This window comes from Rhineura floridana, chromosome 1, assembly GCF_030035675.1.
Source record: "Rhineura floridana isolate rRhiFlo1 chromosome 1, rRhiFlo1.hap2, whole genome shotgun sequence".
NCBI classification, from domain to species: domain Eukaryota; kingdom Metazoa; phylum Chordata; class Lepidosauria; order Squamata; family Rhineuridae; genus Rhineura; species Rhineura floridana.
This window is the reverse complement of record NC_084480.1, coordinates 9839460-9862695: the sequence shown is the minus strand read 5'-3', so window position 1 is coordinate 9862695 and position 23236 is coordinate 9839460. Positions and strand designations below refer to the sequence as shown.

At 45.0% G+C, this 23236-nt stretch overlaps 1 protein-coding gene across 3 annotated transcripts in view; it reads right to left on the bottom strand.

Moving 5' to 3' along the window:
- The window catches only part of PIK3C3 (phosphatidylinositol 3-kinase catalytic subunit type 3), a 157324-nt gene that overhangs the window by 34481 nt on the left and 99607 nt on the right, over positions 1 to 23236 (bottom strand). For all 3 annotated transcript variants that reach the window (XM_061613420.1, XM_061613411.1, XM_061613416.1), the window contains one exon: positions 12361 to 12451. In XM_061613420.1, the coding sequence (XP_061469404.1) occupies positions 12361 to 12451 (91 nt within the window). The remainder of the gene's footprint in view (positions 1 to 12360; positions 12452 to 23236) is intronic.

Below are 23236 nucleotides of genomic sequence, written 5' to 3'. Positions count from 1 at the left end.
GGAGAGGAGAACTGTCTCAAAGCCTTAGATTGCTATAGCAAAATGCTACATGATAAATGCATCCCTGGATGCACTTTGGAAGAAGCCTTCAAGTGGTCTGCATGCAACGCTTGCCTGACCTGTTGTTTCATTTCAGACATGAGTATTGTTAGTTTTGCATAAAAAGTTTGCTAAAATATGTTGAACTGTTCTTTTTTATGGTGTAGGCTTCTATCCCTATTCTTTCCATGTTATTCCTACCTCTGGTACCAAAGTTTCTGTTAAAGACATAACGTCTAGGAAAGAATGTACTTTGTTAACTGAGGTATTACTATATTCAGAAACATATTGTCTCCAACAGCGGAGGTAGTGCATTATCTGAAAGATGGGCCCCAGTTAAAGCTGCAGCATTCTGCACCCAGCTGAAGTTTCAGAACCAAAGCATTTACAATTACATTTTTTAAAATGAATTTGAACCATTATGCACTTCCCTTCCCTGTCACCCCCAGTCCTTTAGGAAGCACTTGCATCAGGAGATGAGAAAATTGACTTAGAACTACCATCTGCATAAAGCAAATAGTAGTGTTTGTCTTGTAGGCAGGCAAACATAACATACTGTACAAGTCTTTACCCTCAAGCCTTCCATGAAAATGATATTATGGCTGAAAATGGGCTATTGACTTAATTCAGGCACTGACAGGTAATTTAATTTTACAGGTCAAGGCAAAATGGATCCTTATCTTGTTTGAGTTTCTTGAAATATATATGGATTTCTTGTTTAAAGCTTTGAGGAGGGGGATTGGGGAAAAAATCAATCAAGACATCGAAAACATCTGCTTAAATTCTCCTCGACACAATGTACAGTGTTATCTTGTTTAAATGAGTTTCAGCTAGCTCGCCACTTGAGCCCAGAGAAGTTGAAGGCAACACTCTCCTGTCCCCACTTCACTCCCAAGTGCTAAACCTCATCTTGCTTGCAGTGGTCCAGAATACTCACCATTCCTTTCAACAATGCTGTATGCATGGGCATAAACATGCTTCAACCAATTGCACGTCGAATGGTTAAAAATTAGGCAGAGTTCACACGTTAATGTACGTCACCAGGGTGGCCAAAATGGCAAAGAGAGAAAGAGAAAATGCATCACAATAAAGGGGGCAAAGATGTGCATAAAATGTGCATGAACAGACACAAATTTAGAAATAATTACTAAAATTTGAATAGAGAAACGATAGATCTCAGCACAGTGGGGAAGAATGTGAGCAAGAGACCTGTGTGCCTGCTGAGTTTGCTGTCCGGGTGCTGCTAACTGTTCATGGGCAACTTCAAGGCCCTTCTTCCTTCCCCTGCTTTGGGGTCTTTATCTTTTAACCGGACTTGGACTGCACAGTCCTTCAAACAGGGGAGTGTCCTCAGTAAAGGAGGACACATGGCCACCCCATTCATCAACACGAGCCAAAATATGGCCATTCCTCTCCATCGCTTTTGGAAAGACTCTACAGTTCAAGCCCTGCTCATCTCTTACTTTGATTTCTGCACCAGCAGCTGGAACGTAATTGTCTCTTAACTTGCTTTTTTGCTATGTACTTGCGTATTTGGGTTTAGATTATTTCTTCTGTAATATTGAATTCAATGGTTGCTAAATCGTTGAATTTTTTTTGGTCTTCTTTGTATACATTGATATGTTTTGTAAACTACTTTCTTCCCCAACCTCCTCATCCCCATGTTTTGTAATTTGTTAATAAGTAAATGTCTGTTGCAAGCTACTGTGGGCACAGCTCATTGTGGAAAAATGGAAATGGACGGCCTTCAAGTCGATCCCGACTTACAGCGACCCTACGAATAGGGTTTTCATGGTAAGCGGTATTCAGAGGGGGTTTACCATTGCCTTCCTCTGAGGCTGAGAGGCAGTGACTGGCCCAGGGTCACCCAGTGAGCTTTATGGCTGTGTGGGGATTCAAACCCTGGTCTCCCAGGTCGTAGTCCAACACCTTAACTACTACACCACTCTCTCTCTCTGTCTCTCTCAACCTTTGTCATTTAGTCTGTGACTTTTATTGACAATTTTGACAAGGCAGTTAACGGCTGTGCCTTGTTCCGGTCCTTCCCACACCCGCAGGTTTGTTGGTTGCCCTATCAGCCAGCTGTCAGGCCTCCGGATGCTGCTCCTAAACGCCAGATCGGTGCATAATAAGATCTCCCTCATTCACAATTTAATTGTGGATGAGGCAGCCGATCTGGCATGCATAACCGAGACCTGGCTGGGTGAGCAGGAAGGAGTCAGTCTCTCCCAGCTATGTCCACCAGGGTACCTGGTCCAGCATCAGGGTAGACCTGAGGGTTGGGGAGGGGGGGTTGCTGTGGTCTATAGGAGCTCCATCTCCCTCTGCAAGCACCCTGTCCATGTGACTACTGGTCTGGAGTGTTTGCACCTTATGTTGGGTCAATGGGACAGACTGGGGATTCTGTTGGTGTACCGCCCACCCCACTGCCCAACAGACTCCCTAGCTGAGCTGACGGAGGTGGTCTTGGGTGTACTGTTGAGATCCCCCAGACTGTTGGTTCTGGGCGATGTCAACATCCATGCCGAGGCCACGTTATCCGGGGCGGCTCAGGATTTCATGGTTTCCTTGACCACCATGGGACTGTCCCAACACGCCATTGGCCCAACACATGCAGCAGGGCATACTCTAGATTTGGTTTTTGCATCTGGACATGGAGTTGGTGATCTGAATGTGGGGGGCCTTACATCAGTCCCTCTGTCATGGACAGATCACTGCTTGCTGAAGTTTAGACTTACAGTGGCTTTTCCCCTCTGCAAGGGTGGGGGACCTATTAAGTTGTTCCGCCCCCAGAGACTAATGGATCCGGATGGTTTCCAAAGGGCTCTGGGGAGTTTTCCGGCTGACAGGGCTGGCGCTCCTGTCGAAACCCTGGTTGAACTGTGGAATACAGAAATGACCTGGGCGGTTGACATGATTGCTCCTAAGCACCCTCTCCTGTGTAGAGCTCGTACGTCTCCATGGTATACCCGAGAGCTGAGAGCGATGAAACAATATCGGAGACGGCTTGAGTGCAGATGGAGACGAACTCCTAGTGGATGCGATTATACACTGGTAAGTGCCTATGGTAAAGCTATATTTAGGGGCAGTAAGGGCAGCAAAAAAACAATATTTTGCTGCCACTATCAAATCATCAATCTGCCGCACAGCGGAGCTCTTCAGAATTGTCTGGGGGCTAACCATCTGAGGCCCGCTATAATGAATTTGCTAGGCACTTCCAGGATAAAATCTTTAGCATCCGCCAGGACTTAGACTCCAGTGTTATTGCAGATGAATCAAGCGAGGTATCCAGAGAACATAAGAACATAAGAACATAAGAAGAGCCTGCTGGATCAGGCCAGTGGCCCATCTAGTCCAGCATCCTGTTCTCACAGTGGCCAACCAGGTGCCTGGGGGAAGCCCGCAAGCAGGACCCGAGTGCAAGAACACTCTCCCCTCCTGAGGCTTCCGGCAACTGGTTTTCAGAAGCATGCTGCCTCTGACTAGGGTGGCACAGCACAGCCATCATGGCTAGTAGCCATTGATAGCCCTGTCCTCCATGAATTTGTCTAATCTTCTTTTAAAGCCATCCAAGCTGGTGGCCATTACTGCATCTTGTGGGAGCAAATTCCATAGTTTAACTATGCGCTGAGTAAAGAAGTACTTCCTTTTGTCTGTCCTGAATCTTCCAACATTCAGCTTCTTTGAATGTCCACGAGTTCTAGTATTATGAGAGAGGGAGAAGAACTTTTCTCTATCCACTTTCTCAATGCCATGCATAATTTTATACACTTCTATCATGTCTCCTCTGACCCGCCTTTTCTCTAAACTAAAAAGCCCCAAATGCTGCAACCTTTCCTCGTAAGGGAGTCGCTCCATCCCCTTGATCATTCTGGTTGCCCTCTTCTGAACCTTTTCCAACTCTATAATATCCTTTTTGAGATGAGGTGACCAGAACTGTACACAGTATTCCAAATGCGGCCGCACCATAGATTTATACAACGGCATTATGATATCGGCTGTTTTATTTTCAATACCTTTCCTAATTATTGCTAGCATGGAATTTGCCTTTTTCACAGCTGCCGCACACTGGGTCGACATTTTCATCGTGCTGTCCACTACAACCCCGAGGTCTCTCTCCTGGTCAGTCACCGCCAGTTCAGACCCCATGAGCGTATATGTGAAATTCAGATTTTTTGCTCCAATATGCATAATTTTACACTTGTTTATATTGAATTGCATTTGCCATTTTTCCGCCCATTCACTCAGTTTGGAGAGGTCTTTTTGGAGCTCTTCGCAATCCCTTTTTGTTTTAACAACCCTGAACAATTTAGTGTCATCAGCAAACTTGGCCACTTCACTGCTCACTCCTAATTCTAGGTCATTAATGAACAAGTTGAAAAGTACAGGTCCCAATACCGATCCTTGAGGGACTCCACTTTCTACAGCCCTCCATTGGGAGAACTGTCCGTTGATTCCTACTCTCTGCTTTCTGCTTCTTAACCAATTCCTTATCCACAAGAGGACCTCTCCTCTTATTCCATGACTGCTAAGCTTCCTCAGAAGCCTTTGGTGAGGTACCTTGTAAAAAGGTTTTTGAAAGTCTAAGTACACTATGTCCTCTGGATCACCTCTATCTATATGCTTGTTGACACTCTCAAAGAATTCTAATAGGTTACTGAGACAGGACTTTCCCTTGCAGAAGCCATGCTGGCTCTGCTTCACCAAGGCTTGTTCTTCTATGTGCTTAGTTAATCTAGCTTTAATAATACTTTCTACCAGTTTTCCAGGGACAGAAGTTAAGCTAACTGGCCTGTAATTTCCGGGATCCCCTCTGGATCCCTTTTTGAAGATTGGCGTTACATTTGCCACTTTCCAGTCCTCAGGCACGGAGGAGGACCCTAGGGACAAGTTACATATTTTAGTTAGCAGATCAGCAATTTCACCTTTGAGTTCTTTGAGAACTCTCGGGTGGATGCCATCCGGGCCCGGTGATTTGTCAGTTTTTATATTGTCCATTAAGCCTAGAACTTCCTCTCTCGTTACCACTATTTGTCTCAGTTCCTCAGAATCCGTTCCTGCAAATGTTAGTTCAGTCTTGTCCCAATTTCTTGGATGAGTTTCAGTTGGTGCAGCTTGAGGACGTTGACAAGGTGCTTGGACAGGTTCATGCAACCACTTCTGTGCTGGATCCTTGCCCTTCTTGGCTAATAAAAGCTAGCAGGGATGGAACAGCCGGCTGGGCCAGGGAGGTGATTAATGCCACTCTGTGAGAGGGGGTGGTCCCTGGCTGCCTGAAAGAGGCAGTAGTGAGACCACTCCTGAAGAGGCCCTCCCTGGACCCAGAAAATCTTAATAACTATAGGCAAGTGGCAAATGTTCCATTCCTGGGCAAGGTCCTTGAACGAGTGGTTGCGGGCAAGCTCCAGACACTCTTGGATGAGACCGATTAACTGGATCCATTTCAGTCGGGTTTCAGGCCTGGTTTTGGCACGGTTGCCCTGTATGATGACCTTTGTCGGGAGAGAGACAGGGGGAGTGTGACTCTGCTGATTCTCCTTGATCTCTCAGCGGCTTTCGATACCATTGACCATGGTATCCTTCTGGGGAGACTGGCTGAGTTGGGAGTGGGAGGTACTGCATTGTAGTGGTTCTGCTTCTACTTGACAGGTCGCCTCCAGAAGGTGGTGCTTGGGGAACATTGCTCGGCACCCTGGACTCTCCAGTATGGGGTTCCGCAGGGGTCAGTTCTGTCCCCCATGCTGTTCAACATCTACATGAAACCGTTGGGTGTGGTCATCTGGAGCTTTGGAGTGCATTGGCCATCAGTACGCTGATGACACGCAGCTCTATTTCTCCTTTTCATCCTCTTCAGGTGAGGCTGTCAATGTGCTGAACCGGTGCCTGGCTGCGACAATGGACTGGATGAGGGCTAATAAATGGAGGCTCAATCCAGACAAGACTGAGATGCTGCTAGTGGGTGGTTCTTCTGACCGGATGGTGGATGTCCAACCAGTCCTAGATGAGGTTGCACTCCCCCTGAAGGAGCAGGTTTGTAGCTTGGGGGTTCTCCTAGAATCATCTCTGTCACTTGAAGCTCAGGTAGCCTCAGTGGCATGGATTGCCTTCTACCAACTTCGGTTGGTGGCCCAACTACGTCCTTATCTGGACAGGGATAACCTGGCTTCAGTGGTCCATGCTCTGGTAACCTCCAAATTAGATTACTGCAATGCACTCTACGTGGGGCTGCCTTTGAAGACGGTTCGGAAACTGCAGCTTGTGCAAAATGTAGCGGCCAGATTGGGAACAGGGACCAGATGGTCCGAACATATAAAACCGATTCTGGGCCGCTTGCACTGGCTGCCTTTATGTTTCCGAGCTCGATTCAAGGTGCTGGTTTTGACCTATAAAGCCTTACATGGCTTGGGACCACAATACCTGATGGAACGCCTCTCCAGATACAAACGCACCCGTACACTGCGTTCAAGATCAAAGGCCCTCCTCCGGGTGCCTACTCCAAGGGAAGCTCGGAGGATGGCAACAAGGGAGAGGGCCTTCTCAGTGGTGGCCCCCAAATTATGGAATGATCTCTCTGATGAGGTGTGCCTGGTGCCAACACTTTTCTTTTCGGCACCAGGTCAAGACTTTCCTCTTCTCCCAGGCATTTTAGCATGTTTTATACTGTTTAAATTTTTAAATTGTGTTTTAAATTGTTTTTAGAAGATCTGTTTTAAATTGTATTTGTTTTAATGTTTTTAGTTACTGTAAACCACCCAAAGAGCTTCGGCTATGGGGCGGCATACAAGTATAATGAAATAAATAAATAAATAAATTTTAATGTATATTTTAGAGTCCACTTGGAGGTTTTATTCACAATTAAGTATACACATTCTGTTAAATAAATATAAATACAGAAATAAATAAATCTCCCAAAGCCAGCCCTTCCTTGAAGTATTTGGCATTGCAATTGCAACAAAGTCCTAAATATGTGTAAGCTGAAATAAATTCAAATTATTCCTGCTTACCCCCTCCCCTCCATTGTGTCAAAGTTAAGACTGCATGCTCTCTGGGCCAGAGAGACATACCCTGTAAAACACCATGTGTATCACTGGCTTTATATAAATAATCATCATCCTATGAGAGCATCGTCACATTGCGAATAGCCACCGCAGATCAAAGCCAAAAGTTAATTTCCCCTCAAAACTGAGTATTTTTCCATGGAGGGGAGGAGAATTTAGCTCAGTCACATTTTTAAGCGAAATAACCACATTTGCATCTCCTGGACTAAAACACAGTTCGGAATGTAGTCGGACTGGGGATTTCCTAATTCTCTAGATTTTGCAACACAGTTCTTGGCTAAAACAAACAAACAAAAAAGTGAGAACAAAAAGTAGCAAAATGAATAAACACTGGACAATTTAGGATAAAGCGGCTTACAGATGAATTCACTGAGGTAAAATACACACTAAATGAGTTGTTAGATAATGGATTTTTGTACAGGTTGTTTTTTTAACACCGTGCACATGAGAGGGCCGACCTCATATGACGGGGATGTGGACCTTAGGCCTGCAAGGGGCGGGGGCACAAATGCAACTCTTCTGGCCTTCGGGACTGTCTCCAGGCCATACCCCTCATCGGTCCTTCTCTGCATCCTCACGTAATTGTTTGGGTTTTACGCGGTTGGGATATGTCCTTGAAATTCTGATTCACACCATACATTTATTCTACTACTATTTCACTTTAAACAGTTCCCCCAAATAATCCTGGGAAGTGTAGTTTGTTAAAGGTGCTGAGAGTTGTTAGGAGACGTCCTACTCCCCCTCACAGAACTACATTTCCCAGAATGGTTTACCTGTCAGTCCCTCTTCCCAGAGAACTCTGAGAATTGTAGCTCTGTGAGGGAAATGGGGGTCTCCTAGCAACTCTCAGCACCTTTCACAAACTACACTTCCCAGGATTATTTGGAGGAAGTCATGACTGTTTGAAGTGGAATACATGTATGGTGTGAATGGGGTCTTGCTTGCCTGGATAGCGATGGGTGTGTGAGTGTGTGTGGAAACCAGTCTACTGTCCAAAATCAAAGTTAACATTTGTTGCTTGGCCAGCTTTTGCCTCTAGCCGCCCCTGAGGCCCCCGTAAGGTTACGCAGAAGAGAATAATGTCCTTGGGCTTAAAGAGGTTACAAATGCGCACCTGGGACCGCAGGCATCCTCATCAGAAAAACCTGGCTATTTATTAACAAATAATCCCAGTTCAGATCTAGCTCCACAACACTGCTTCCTACGCATGATGTGCCACAAACTGAAAATTCTCTTACCTAACAAAGAACAAAAGAACAATGAGACAATCTCGCTGAACATCAATGCTACTGCAGCCTAAGATAAATATAGACATTTCCTGATAGGTTGCAGAAAGAAAGAATACTTTTCCACAGGGGGCAAAAAATATTAAAAATTCAGTCTCAAAATTCTCCTAATTTTATAACCGTTATAATGATCTTATAACATTTATGACATTTAGGGAGCAATCAATCCACTGGGATGAGTGAGTTAGGATCTGGCGGATCTCCGGCTCAGCCAGGGCTATGCCGGCGTTAACCCCTCATCGCTGAGGTCGGCATAAGTCCCCAACAAAGAGATGTGGTTGGGCTGGGACCAGTGGGGGTAACTTATGTTGGATTCTAACTGTTCAGCTCAGTCATGTGACTTAGCAAGCCCAGCAGAACTTGCAGGGGCAAAAACAGCTGGTGCTCATCAAACTCAATTACTTTCTGCGAGCTTCCCACCCTTGGAATTGTTCCCTAAGACAACACACTGTTGCACAAGATCAAGAGCAACAGAGAAATTGATTACTAAATTTCAAAGGCAGCATAAGTTATCACACAAACTGATCCCCCCCCCCCCGAAAAAAAGCTTTGGATTTTATACTATCAGAATTTCCATTAAAGAAGACTTTGGGGAAACTGAAAGGAGATGCCTCCACTTACAAATCAACTGGCTAACAAAACTGTCCGTAATTTGACATCATTTGAAGAACTGTCAAAATAATTAAGATTCCAATGCATATAATAAGATAGGTCTTTACAAGATCGGCAAAACTCAGAAGAAGAAGCCCCATTCAAAAAACCTCACAAAACATTTCTTAGCAATTGGCATACTTAAATGCAGTGAATGCAAGAAAGAGAAATTGGGATGGATTGCTCTCTCTGAACTCTTGGATGCACAGACGTGGAATTTGGCCTACACAATGACATGTAAGCCGTTGCCCACATATTAACAACAAGCCAGCTCTGCTCTGCCTTAATTGGCACAGAAACGCAAAGGAGGCGGCTCTCCTTTCGATAAAGGAAGAATGTCAGATTTCTCGCAAGACAGCATCTAGGACGAACACAAACATGCCATCACGTTAGGCAACAGTGAACTCCTGACAGAGATGAATGGGATTAAACTAAGTGGTAAGTCAGAACTTGAAGGCTGCAGATGAGAAGGACGAAAACAGAAAAGCAAGATGTCAGAAATCCAGAACAATTGCCAATTCTGTTCTTTGATGGCCAAGTTCCTACCAATTATATATCCTTGACGGCTGCATTTCAGTCAGTGATGAGGGTTAAGAAACATGAACCCCAGAAGAGAAATCACAACGGTTTCAGAAGTGGCTATTCTCCCCTCCCCTGAAGCCATTTATATTAAAAAGAGACCCGACTGAGTAAGATGGGTTTCTGAATTACCAGAAGACAAGCAGTAGGATTGGCCTTGTCTGGCAGGCTGCCCTCTTGCATCTTTTACAGACTTATTTGGAAAGCATCCAGGGTCACCTCCAGGTTACATTTCTTGCTTTGCAAGGGGGTCTGGGCCAGTTCACACTGACAGATTCCTCCATGTGGCTGTGTACATGCACTTGACCAGACAAGGAATAACAGCTTCCTTATTATCAAAACAGCATTTCTGTCCTGCCTGTCCTCCCCAAAGGAGCCCACAGAAACAAACAACAAGTAGTAAAAACAATGCAATACACCCACAAGAAAACACATTTAAAACACTTAAAAACATCCAGAAACATTCAAAAACAATTGCGCACTCTCACAATGAACAATGTCAAGGTTGCTGCGAACAGTATCTTTCAGCCATTGAATGCTTAGGTAAACAGGAATGCTTTTAACTTCCTCCTGAATGTTAATAATGAGGGAGGCAGACGCATCTCACCAGGGAGGGCATTCCACAACCCACCACCGAGAAGGCCCTATCACCGGCCACGGCCAGGCAGGCAGCACCCAGTGGTGGCACCACGAACTGCGCCTCGTCTGCCAAGTTTAAGGTCCTAGATAGTTGATACTGGAGGAGGTGCTCTTTTAGGTACTTGGATCCCAAGCCATTTAGTGCTTTCTATACTAGTGTAAATTTAATGCCAGCATTTATCGCATGCTGGGAGGGAAGGAGGATGTTGGAAGTGCATTGGGCATCACAACTGCAAGGATGTCTTTACATAAGAAGAGCCCTGCTAGATCAGGTCAATGGCCCATCTAGTCTAGCACCCTGCTCTCACAGTGGCCGGGCCAATCCCTATGGGAAGCCTGCAAGCAAACTTTGATGCATAAAGCTCACTGGGTGTAAGCTGAACTGCACCAATGTGCACAGCCTAAAACCAGAGTGTTTAGAAACCATGGTTTCATTTGTAGTGGGCTCTATGTACATTGGCGTCTATCCAGATGTGCTCCCCCATGCATGCCCCCCGATGAGGTGGGGGTACTGGAGGTGGGGACTGAACCAAAGCAAACCCAGTCTCAGTCTTTTGGTCATGTATTTGATTAAACTTTGGCACAGGGCTCAAAAAATCAAGCCATTCATGTAGAGAGCTGGCAGCCATTTCTTTGAATCTGACCTCTAGAAAAAGTGCAATTGCAAGCATGGAATGGCTATCAACTCACTGTTGTGTGTTATTTATTATTTATTTATTTATTTATTGCACTTGTATACCGCCCCATAGCCGAAGCTCTCTGGGCGGTTTACAGCAATCAAAATTTAGCCTGTTCATGCTCACCTTTGTCCACCTGGATGCTTGACTATGTGTGTTAGACGAGGGCAACAACTGGCCTCCCATATGCTCCTGAACTACAACCCCTATCATTCCTACCCAGTGGCCATGCTTGCTAGGGCTGATGGGAATTGTACTTCAACAACATCTGGAAGGCCAAAAGTATCTCCCTCCTGATGTATGGTGTCACACAGGGGATTTTAGTAGTATGAAACAGCACACCTACCACATATTCATGGACTCCATGGGATTGCACCATGGGGAAATGGATCCCAACCTGCTCTGGGAGAGTGTGAACAGGGCCTAATAGACAAATGATCCCTCCACTCACCCATCTCCTACTGGCAGGTGTATTTTTACCTACCCTTTTTGCTAGTTTGAAAACAATCTGTTGTTGTTGTAAACCGTCCAGAGAGCTTCGGCTATTGAGCGGTATACCAATGCAATAAAATAAATAAATAAATCTACCTTTCTGAATGGCCAAGGTCTGCATCTGTGGGAGCTACTCTCTTCTCCAGGACAATAGTCGGGTGAATGGGGCAAAACTTGTCACTGCCCCCATCAACAGCAATCAGGCTACTAGCCAATGACGGCCATGCTCTGACTCCAGTTGCTAGAAAAGGCAGGATGGGAAAGTGCTCTTGCACTCAGGTCTTGCTTGTGGGCTTCCCACTGGGGCATCTGGTTGGCCACCGTGAGAACAGGATGCTGGACTAGATGGGCCACTGGCCAGAACCAGCACGGTTTTCTTACGCTCTTAATAAAGATCACATCATCTAGCACAGAGGTCTTTTCAGCTTAAGAGCTGCATTCCCTTGTGGGGAACCTTCTAGGATGGAACACTGACAATGGGCAGAGTCAGAGGCAAAAATGAATGGGGAATGGGTGTGACTCTTACCTTTGTACTGTACGCCACTTTGCAGCCAGAGAAGCCAGGGGTTTCTACACCCCCAAAACACCTCTCTCCAAGCAGATAGGCAAGAACCATTATCATAGCTCAAGAGCATATTCCAGTGAGGCAAAAGCACCTGATTAGGATGTAGAACTACAGCCCAGTAAAAGTTACAAGGGCCAGCTGAAGATGCTTGGATGGCCATATTTGGTTCCCCACTCCTGATCCGGCAATGACCATTTCATGAGAACCAAGTATGTGAGCTTGGGCACATGATGGGAGGGAGCTGAAAAATGGGGCACAATGGGGAGAGGAGCAGATAAAGTAGCTCTGAAAGCCTGACCCATCCTGTGGACTAGCAGCTGGGCATCACATAGTACAAACACTTTGCACTGCAGAAGAAGAAACCTGATCCTTACCTTTTTAACTGTCTTGTCTGGTTCAAGAGCAATGTCTGGAATGTTGGCGTCGACCATGAGGGAGAACAAGTTCAAAATCAGGTTGGAATACCTGTGGAGAAAAAAAAGCCAAGTATAGTAAGACACCTTTGAATTTAAGAAAAAATCCAGACGGGTAGGTGAGTTACGTCTCTTCAAGCAAAGACAATCAGAGAGCCTTGTGAGCACCTTAAAAATGAACAAATTTATGATGGAACTAGGGGCTGCGCCCCTGCTTGCTTCATTCGCCAACACCCCCACCAATTACCTACTCCCTTTGCAGGTCAGCAAAGCTCCCCGCCCCCTCTTTTTACTCCTGCCTGCCTCCATCTCCATCTCCCTCCTCCACTGGCTCAGCAGGTCTAAAAGGTTTATGCTGTAGTCTGCAGCGCTATCTGTCAACATCCAGGCAACCTGTAGCTGCGTGACAAGCTGTGTGATGACAACTTCAAATTTTATGTATATAGGAAGACAAACTTATGTGGTCTCAAGCCCACTTCATCAGATGCTTAAAGGAAATTCTTAAAGCAGCCCATCAACCAAGATTTTAGAAACTGGTGGATACAGATTGTAAGAAAATATAACCTTTGTATTTAAGAAAAAATCCAGGAAAGTAATTGAATTGTGTCTCTTGAAGCAAAAACAATCAAGAAGTCTTGTGGGCAACTTGAAGACAACAAGCTTATGTGGACACAAGCCTTCTTCATCAGATGCATGAAGGGAAATCTTAACTGGCAGGCCGACAACCAAGATTTTAGAAATCAATTTATACAGAATGAAGGAAAATATGAGATACTTCTGAAGGTCAAATGAATCAAACCCAAAATGAATCTATAGCAAGATTATCACTTGCACTGTGGAAAACCTTAGCTTTGCTGGCAATAGTTGAAGTATTGGCTACTTAGATCAAGTTTCCTATGCAGGATGAGAGATTGGGTATGTTAGATTTACAATGGGAGTGGGGAACGTTTTTTTTTAAGGCCACATTGCCTCAGGGGTAATCTGTCAGGGGCAGCATGGTGAGTGATGGCAACAACTGTGAAAGACCAATCCACTGCTTTTATGCTGTTGCTTCCTTCCTGCTAAAAAGAAACTAGCACAGTACATGTCTTGTTTCTGTTATCTGGGCTATTGCAGGTATTGCCAGCACTCACCATATGCCCAGAGGCACGTTACCAAATTCTTTCAAGCTATACAGGATGTGCATTGGACTGTGAAAGACCAACCCAAATTGTGTTTGCATTTTTACAGATTTGTAGGCCAAACCAATGTCTCAGAAAGGTGGTGTAGTCTCCTGCTCCCCTGGCACGTTCACTATAGCTGACCAGTTTCCCTGCTTTTTAGAGTTCAACAGAAAGATATGCATCTATAGGCAAGTGCTTAAACTGGAGGGATTTTTTTATTATAGAATATATAAATATCTCTCTTTAGAAATCCAAAAGGTGGTTGTAATCCTTAAAGAGGAACAGCTTGACAGCTTCTTTGAGATTTCCAACTCAACTCTGCTTGAAACAGCTGCCAATGTTTTAAGGGATTGTGTTTATTATTTTATTTTCTACATAAAATAAATAAAAATAATTTAGTGCCAAAGCTGTTGAATAAGATGTAAAGCTGCTTGCAATGTGGGTGATTATTTCAACTGTCATATTTGGATGTGGAAGAGAAATGCAATTATGGAAAAAATGTGTGAGAAAGGAGGGGAAAAAACAAACCGTGAACAAAATCCTCTCAATTTGAGCAAGAGGATGGCTAGCCTGTGACCTTCCAGATGTTGCCGGACTATAGCTGCCCTCATCATTCTTGCCCATGCTGGCTGGAGCTGATGAGAGTTACAGCCTGGCAACATCCAGAAAACCACTGGTTGCCATGGCTGAATTAAAGAGTTGTCAGTTTGAAGGCTTTCAGCCAATCACTCATCTGGCCTGGGTATAAGCTCGTTACCCAAGAAAATACACAGGGACGCAAGAGTCACACGGAGATGACCTGGCTACTGTACTCCATGCTCTGGTAACATCCAGACTGGACAACCGCAATGCACTCTCTATGGGGCTGGCCTTGAAGACATTAATCAATCGATTGATTAATTAATTAATTCTATATCCTGCCCTTCCTCCCAGTAGAAGCCCAGGGCAGCAAATTATTTTATATCCTGTCTTTTTCCCAGAACTGGAACTCAAGGTGGCTTAGAAAAAGTTAATTAAATGCAGTAAAAAATATTAAAAACATACTGAAGTTATAATTAACACATAATTTAACTATAAAACGAACATCATTTAAAATATAGTGATTAACCCCCCCACACACACACAAAATACAAATCAGTAAAATAGCACCCTATTAATAGCCCTTACAGTCAGTTCCCCAAAGCTGGTTGGAACAGAAAAATCTTCACCTGCCAACAGAAGAACAGCAGGGAGGGAGTTAGTTTGTCCTCACTAGGCAGGGAGTTCCAGAGCCTGGGGGCAACCACCAAGAAGGCCCTTTCTTGTGTTCCCACCAGACATTCCCGTGAGGGTGTCGGGAGCAAGAAAAGGGCCTCCCCCAATGATCTCAGGGCTCAGATAGGCTCATATGGGAAGATATGGTCCTTCAGACACCCTGGATCCAAGTGTATAGGGATTTATAGGTCATAACCAGCACTTTTAATTGTGCTCTGAAATAGACCAGTAGCCAGTAGAGCTGTTATAACAAGGGAATTGTGTGCTCCCTGTTACCAGCCCCTGTTACCAATCTGGCTGTGGTTCTTTGGACCAGCTGAAGTTCCTGAACATTTTTCAAAGGCAGCCCCACATAGAGCGTGTTAGAGTAATCCAAATGGGATGTGACTAAGGCATGTGTCACCTTGGCCAGGAATGGGCACAATTGGCACACTAGTTTTAACTGTGCACACCGCAGCAACCTCAGCATCCAGGCTCAGGGCTGAATCCAGGAGTACACCCAAACTGCGAGCCTGTGTCTTCACAGGGAGTGTAACCCCGGCCAAACCAGATTGAATCCCTATTCCCTGATCTGCCTTCCGAGTCACCAGGAGTACCTCTGTCTTGTCTGGATTAAGCCTCAATTTGTTTGCCCTCATCCAGTCCATTAATGATGACAGATACTGGTTTAGAACTGATACAGCTTTCTTGGATATAGGTGGAAAGGAGAAATAGAGTTGGGCATAATCAGCATACTGGTGACACTAGACCCCATAGCTCTGGACAACCTCTCCCAGCGGTTTCATGTATATGTTAAATAGCATGGGGGACAGAAGGGAACCCTAAGGGACCTCACAGGCCAATGGCCAAGGAGCGGAACAGGAACACCCCAGCACCACCTTCTGGGATTGCCCCTCAATAAAGGAATGGAGCCACTGTAAAACAGTGCCCCCAAACCCCATCCCAGCTAGGTGGCCCAGAGGGATACCATGGTTAATGGTATCGAAAGCCACTGAGAGGTCCAACAGAACCAACAGGGACATGCTCTCCTTGTCTAGTTCCTGGCATGTCATCCACCAAGGTGATGAAAGCCATATCCATCCCATAACCCAGCCTGAAACCAGACTGAAATGTATCTAGATAAACCATCTCATCCAGAAACCGCTGGATCTGAGATGCCACCACACGCTGCACTACCTCAACTGGTGCAAAATGCAATGGCTACATCACTGGCTGGGGTTCCATCTAGAACTCACACAACCCATGTGGTTAGCAGCTTATTTCCAGGCCCAACACATGTTCACATTAGTGATTAAAACCCTACATGGTTAGGCCTCAAATATCTGAAAGACAGCTTCCTTCCCTACAGAGCCTCTCTTGTGTTATGATCAGCAGAGGGAACTCTCTTGGTAGTTCTGCCACTCTTAGAAGCACAGGGAATAGCATTCCTTGTGTTAATTCCTAGGTTGTGCAACTCCCTCCCCACAGATATCTGTCGAGCATCTTCATTGTACAGCTTTCGCCGTACGGTGAAGATGCACTTCTTCACTCTGACCTTTGACAGCTAAGACATTTTGTTTTGTGAGACCCACCTCTTTTGCTGAATTTATACTGTTCTGCTTAGAATGGTTGGATATGTTTTTACAATTCTAATTCATCTGTTTTCACAACTGTTCATTTTATTGCACCCTGGGACCTTATGGTGAAGGGCAGGTAAGAAATCTTGTTGATAAGCTTCACGTGGAGGCTGCATGTGCTTTTCCGACAAAAAAAAGTACTTCCCATCACATCTAAAGGAGCTCAAAGCGTGAAAGGAGGACATTCCTGTCAACTTGGGTTTTCCAGATTTGAAAGGACAACCACCAGCTCCATCACTATGCTGCTAAGGTTATCTTCAGAGGACCTCCTCCAGGTGACCCTTGCTGCCTGAGGCGAGGGAAACTTCAGAGATGGTCTTCCTGGTTGTACTGCTTTGTATTTCTTCTAATTAGGGTTGAGATATTTGTTAATGTTTTTCATTCATTGCGTATATATATTTTTCCTATCCATGCTTAAGTTTTGTTTTCTTGGTTCTTCTCTTCTTGGTCGTGCACCTTGCCTTTGAGAAAATTTCTCTCACCTTGTGCTTACTCCAGTATCTTTCCCTTCTAGGGAAGGGTCATAGAACACCTCCTTTGCACGCAGCTCATCAGTGGTAGAACATCTGCTTTGCTCACGAATGGCCCCAGAGTATCCGTGTGCTCTGGGCCACCTGACACATCCTAGTCATCTGCGCTGACACTTAAGTGAACACTGAGCGCTTACGGACACAAAAAGCTCTATCCATGAAGCTCAGCATTGAAGGGGCCAAAATCAATGTGACAGACTGTTTTACAGGGGTTCTCAAACTGTGGTCCGTGGACCATCAGTGCCCCATGAGCTTCATTCGGGTGGTCCGCGGTATATGTCTGTATTAAATATTCATATTAGCTTTTAACTGTATTTTTTTTGTTTCATTTTTTTATATTGCATTTTATTACATTACAATCTGAATTGTATAGGATGCAAATTGCCATACGTAAGAAATCAAAGAAGCAATAAAGTCACAATTAAAAAGTCGTGCAGCGCCTAGCACAGCGCAGCGCAATTGCTCCAACAGCCAGAAAAATCATGAAGTGGTCCGTCAAGACCCTCAGGAATTTTCAAGTGGGGCATGGGGGAAAATGTTTCGGAACCGCTGCCCTAATACATAAACAACTCGGGGTCCTTCCCTTCCCTATGAAATAGAGCCCTGAGATTTGGTGCACGTTGTAGACATCACGATGGCTAGAAAAGTCTAGAAGGAGGATATTTGCTCACTTCTCTCTCCATATAATTGGTTCAGTGTACCCCAAAAAAGGCCACTTCCACGCTATCTGGGAAGCAAGTTTACTTTGAAAATACAGCACCACACTTGTGTGTACAAGCCATCCACCTATGTGCGCATGCAGCTTATTTCTGTTGTTATGGGCCTTCAAGTCGATTATGACTTACGGCGACCCTATGAACCAGCAACCTCCAAGAGCATCTATTATAAACCACCCTGTTCAGATCTTGTAAGTTCAGGTTGGTGGCTTCCTTTATGGAATCAATCCATTATTATTATTATTATTATCATCATCATCATCATCATCTTTATTTATAGTCCGCCCTTTTTCCAAACTGGAACTCAAGGCGGCTTCCAGATAAAAATAAGTACATATCATTAAGAACCTATAAAAATATAAAACATATAAACATATAAAATCAACATTAAAACAGGATTAAACTATTAAGATGTTAAAACCAATTAGATATACACTTAAAATACTGCAACCCAGTTTAGGAGCGTACAAGTAAAACAATAACATACAGCATCCTCTTCAGTCACTACCCTTAAAGCCTTCAGTTCCAAAGGCCTGCCGGAAGAAAAAAGTCTTTAGCTGTCGGCGGATGGACTGCACAGCGCAGGCCATTCTTGCCTCCCTAGGGAGGGAGTTCCAGAGCCTAGGGGCAGCCACCGAAAAGGCCCTATCTCATGTCCCCACCAGTCGCACTTGTGAAGGTGTTGGGATCGTGAGAAGGGTCTCTCCTGAAGAGCTCAGGGCCCGGGCAGGTTCATATAGGTTCATCATCTCTTGTTCAGTGATATATCTTTGCATTTGAGGACCTTGTCTAGTTCTCTCATAGCTGCCCTCGCCAGTCCTAGCCTTCTTCTGATTTCTTGACTATTGTCTCCATTTTGGTTAGTGACCATGCCAAGATATTGATAATGTATACTACTTAAAATATATTTATCTTGCTGTGCCCAAGCCAGTGTGCCATCAAGGAGAAGGAATGCCTGTATCAAGCATTTATTCAGAAGGGAGCCAAATTCAGAGAAGGCAGGACTATAGATAGTTATTATTCATGATAATTAAATGCAACCTCCATGTTTGGAGGCATTGTTCCTCTGATTACCACTGGCTGGGCAGCAAATAACAAGGGAGGGCTTGTTACTTTAGTATGTTGTCTGTTAGCGAATCAGACTATTGGTCCATCTAGTTCAGTACTGCTTACACTGACTGGCAGTGGCTCTCTAGAGTATCAGACATGAATCTTGCAAAACCCAACCCGGATATGTCAGGGATTGAACCCGAGATCTTCTGCATGTGCTCCGCCATTGAACTATAACTTTTTTCCCCTGCTTAAAGGGCCGTCACTCAGTGTTAGAGCACATGGTTTGCTTGTAGAAGGTCCCATGTACTTCTAGGAATGATCACCGCCTGAAATGCTGGATTGCTGCTGCCTGTTGGGGTAGACAGTAGTGAGCTAGATTATCCAATGGTAAGGCAGCTTCTGATTTGGACTACAAACCCCATCATCCTCAACCAGTATAGCAAATGGTCAGAGATAATGGGAGTTGTCTAAAACTTCTGGACAGCACGAGGTTGGGGAAGCCTAGACTAGATGAACTCCGGGTCTAATCCACCAGGGGTGTTTGCATGTTCTTGAGGTTTTCAAGTGCCCTCTCACCTAATGGCCATTAAGTTAAGAAAATGCAATAGATCTATTCTCAATAGATCAACTGCAGTTGAGTAGCAAGTATATTTTTATTTATTTTTTGCAAAGCTATTCCAGAAGACACAAAGACTTAAAAGGAGAGACTTTCACCAGCCTTGCTAAACGCTACCAGTGCTGATCTGAAATGCAATTAATTAGCTAGTGAAGACCAGAGAGCTTCACCATCAAACAATGACAGTTTCCTGTGACAGGAGGAAAAAAAAAATCCCTGTCCAAGACAGAAGACGGCAGCTGGGATGGCTGTCTCCAAGAGAAAAGCTGGGAGACGTTTTGCACCCCACCCTGGAAAAGGGAGGTGGTGTCTTTGCATCAAACGCTCCCCTCCCTTCAGGCTCGGCCTGTCATGGCCTTCACGTTTTTTGTAAAGCGTCTGAGCAATTGTGGTGCAGTGTGTGTACATGTGTATGCGGGTGAAGCAGAATAATCTCTCTGAAATATAAACTAACCTGTTTTGGCTGTTTGTTTAGAGGAGGGGTGTGGTTAAAAGAGGAAGGGGGCAGTGACCACACGGGTGAGGAGCATCGGTGGGACGGCTTGGGACCCCAGTACCTGACGGAATGCCTCTCCCGATATGAACCTACCTGTACGCGACGGTCAACATCGAAGGCCCCCCTCCGGGTGCCCACTCCGAGGGAAGCTGGGAGGCTGGCAACAAGGGAGAGGGCCTTCTCAGTGGTGGCCCCCAAATTATGGAATGATCTTTTTGACGACGTGCACCTGGCACCAACACTGTTATCTTTTCGGCGCCAGGTCAAGACTTTCCTCTTCTCCCAGGCGTTTTAGCATGTGTCTTTAAATGGCCTTTTCAAAATATGTTTTTTAAAAATTTGTGTATTTGTTTTTAATTGTTGTAAACCGCCCAGAGAGCTTCGGCTATGGGGCGGTATACAAATGCAATGAATGAATAAATAAATAAATAAATATATAATCTTTTCACAAATTCTTCCCTTTCTCTATCTCAGTGCCTTTTCCATGAATTGTTCTCTGTGCCCCCTCCCCCTCCCACAGCTTTCAGTGTCTTGCTAATATATTTAAACAAAAGTTTAAAGTTACCTGAGAGAGTCCCCAAATGCATTCTGGATTTCAAAATAGATATGCATTTGTTTTCTCTTCCTGTATCTTCTTAAGAAGTTTAACATATATTTAGCAGAAAAAGACTGTTGGTCTATTCCCATAACTCTTCCCCCTCTCTTAAGCAAGCTTCTACCATCTCTCCCGCACCTTTCAATGAATTCCATGGGCATGAATTTCAAGTGTCTTTCCTTCCAATTATTATCTTTAATATTCCCCACTTTTGTGCATTTTATTCCACATACATCATAAAGATTCAATCAAGATGTCTTGCCATCAACATTCCTTCCGTTTCAGGCTTCCCACAGACAAAGGCTATGTTGGTAATGTTTTATCACACATTGTTGAGAGTATTTCAAAGGCAATCAAGCTGTAACTGTTAGATCCTGAGCGCTCTTCACCTTTTAATCTTATTATCTGTTAACGCTTTTTGAGACAAGTTTGGACATTCCACTATCAATAAATTAAGAGAGAATGCAATTCTTCAATACCCAGGGCCAAATCGTAAGTAATGCCACTTTAACCTTGCTCTGATCATCTCATATCTATAATGTCCTCTTTGCTGGCCTAACCTCGTGCCACATCACTGCTCTTTAGTCAACTCACAATGCTATTGCTAAAGTCATCTTTCTCTCCAGACATTATCGCCACAATCACCCCTCTCCTTAAGACTGAACGGTAGCTCTCTGTCATCGTCCACATCCATTTCCATTTCAACGTCTTCACCTTCAAAACTCTCCACTCCTCTTCTCTCTTGGCTCATCTCCTCTTAACAGGCTGTTGCTCTTCCCCGTGTTCTCTCCTCAAGTGAATTCCTTTCTCCCACCTCGCGTACATAGGAAGCTGCTGTATACCAAGTCAGACCATAGGTTAACCTAGGTCAGTACTGCCTGCACTGACAGGCAGCGGCCCTTCGGGGTTTCAGAAAAGGCTCTTCCCAGCCTGGGATCTGAACCTGGGACCTTTTTGCATGCAAAGCACTGAGCAACATTCTTTCTTTAAGACACAGGAGCACAGAGACAAATCACTGGTCCAACTAGCTCAGTATTGTTGGCTTTGAATGTGACTCCCAAAGGTTTCAGACTTGGGACATTCCCAGCCCTACTTGGAGATGCCAGGGATTGAATCTGGGACCTTTAGCATTCAAAGCAGATGCTCTGGCACTGAGCTATGTACCTTCTCCTTCAGCCATGGCTTGAAAAACCCTGCATCTCTCAACATGCCCTATGAGGAGAGACTGAAAGAACTGGGCATGTTTAGCCTGGAGAAGAGAAGACTGAGGGGAGATATGATAGCACTCTTCAAGTACATGAAAGGTTGTCACATAGAGGAGGGCCGGGATCTCTTCTCGATTGTCCCAGAGTGCAGGACACAGAATAATGGGCTCAAGTTGCAGGAAGCCAGATTTCAACTGGACATCAGGAAAAACGTCCTAACTGTTAGAGCCATACGACAGTGGAACCAATTACCTAGAGAGGTAGTGGGCTCTCCGACACTGGAGGCATTCAGGAGGCAGCTGGACAGCCATCTGTCGGGAATGCTTTGATTTGGATTCCTGCATTGAGCAAGGGGTTGGACTAGTTAGCCTTATAGGCCCCTTCCAACTCTACTATTCTATGATTCTATGAACATTACCAGTTACTGGAAGCCACAGGAGAGGACAGTGCTGTTGTGCTTAGGTTCTGCCTGCGGGCTTCCTGTAGGCATTTAATTGGCCTCTGTGAGAACAGGATCCTGGACTCGAAGGGCCACTAGCCTGATCCAACAGGATCTTTTTATGTTTTTATGTTAGGGGTTGTTTCCCTGTCGTTATTCAAGTCCTGTTTAGCATCAAGCTCACCGAGTTGGCCTAGAAGTCACACTCGCCAAGGGGGAGTGCATCCCTGTGAAGTTTCCACCCCACAATCAAACAGCTTGGAGCAGGAGTGGGGAATCTCAGGGGTGAGGACTCACAACCCTTTTCTCTGGCCCTTGGAACTCTGCCCAGGCCACACCCCTCCCTGACCCTGTTCCGCCGCTCCCTGAGTGCCTTCACCTGGCTGAAACATGCCTTGGAATGTGATAGTGCTTCCTGCATGCCTTGATGGACGATAGACAGAAGCCTTTGGCTTTTGCATGGCATGGATATGGCCTCCTGTACAAAGGTTAAGAGTGGCATTCATTGTCCAACCCACTTTTGTCTCTGGCTGTATCCACCACTGGCATGTACCCCCGGCATGTGGGAATGTGGCTATCTGGCTGAAAAACATTCCCTATCCCCGGCTTAGAACAACTCACCATGACAGCTACTCTGCCCAGCAAGCCACATTAATGATGTTCTCTGGAAGAAGTGGGGAAACTACGAAGGAGACACTTTGTGGTGTGTGTGTGATTGATGTGGGAGAAAGTTTTGAGCAGCTGCTTTCCTTCCAGAATTTTCTTTTTCTGGACTCTTTTTGCCAAATCCCAAACAACTTCTGGGAGTGCAGTTAAGACCTCCTTTGAGCTAGGCTAGATTCAAGGGGTTGAGATTCACCCCAAAATTGTGGTATTTCAGCTCCAGATACTTTGACGATGGATTCCGAGTTAAAACATCGCTGCCCAGCATGGAAGCGTATGTTTAAAAACATCAGAAATGAAATCTGGCAAATGTTTGGCTTAAAGTAGTCAACTTTCACGCTGCAGGAGTAAAAGATAAAAGGAGATCCTGGCGCTGTGCAAGATGTGTACAGCCATACACACAAACACAGAAAATCATTTTGTCTTCTTTGTTTCCTACAATGAAATGTGTAATTGATCCTCCGAGCATCACCTGCACAGGTTAATCCCTT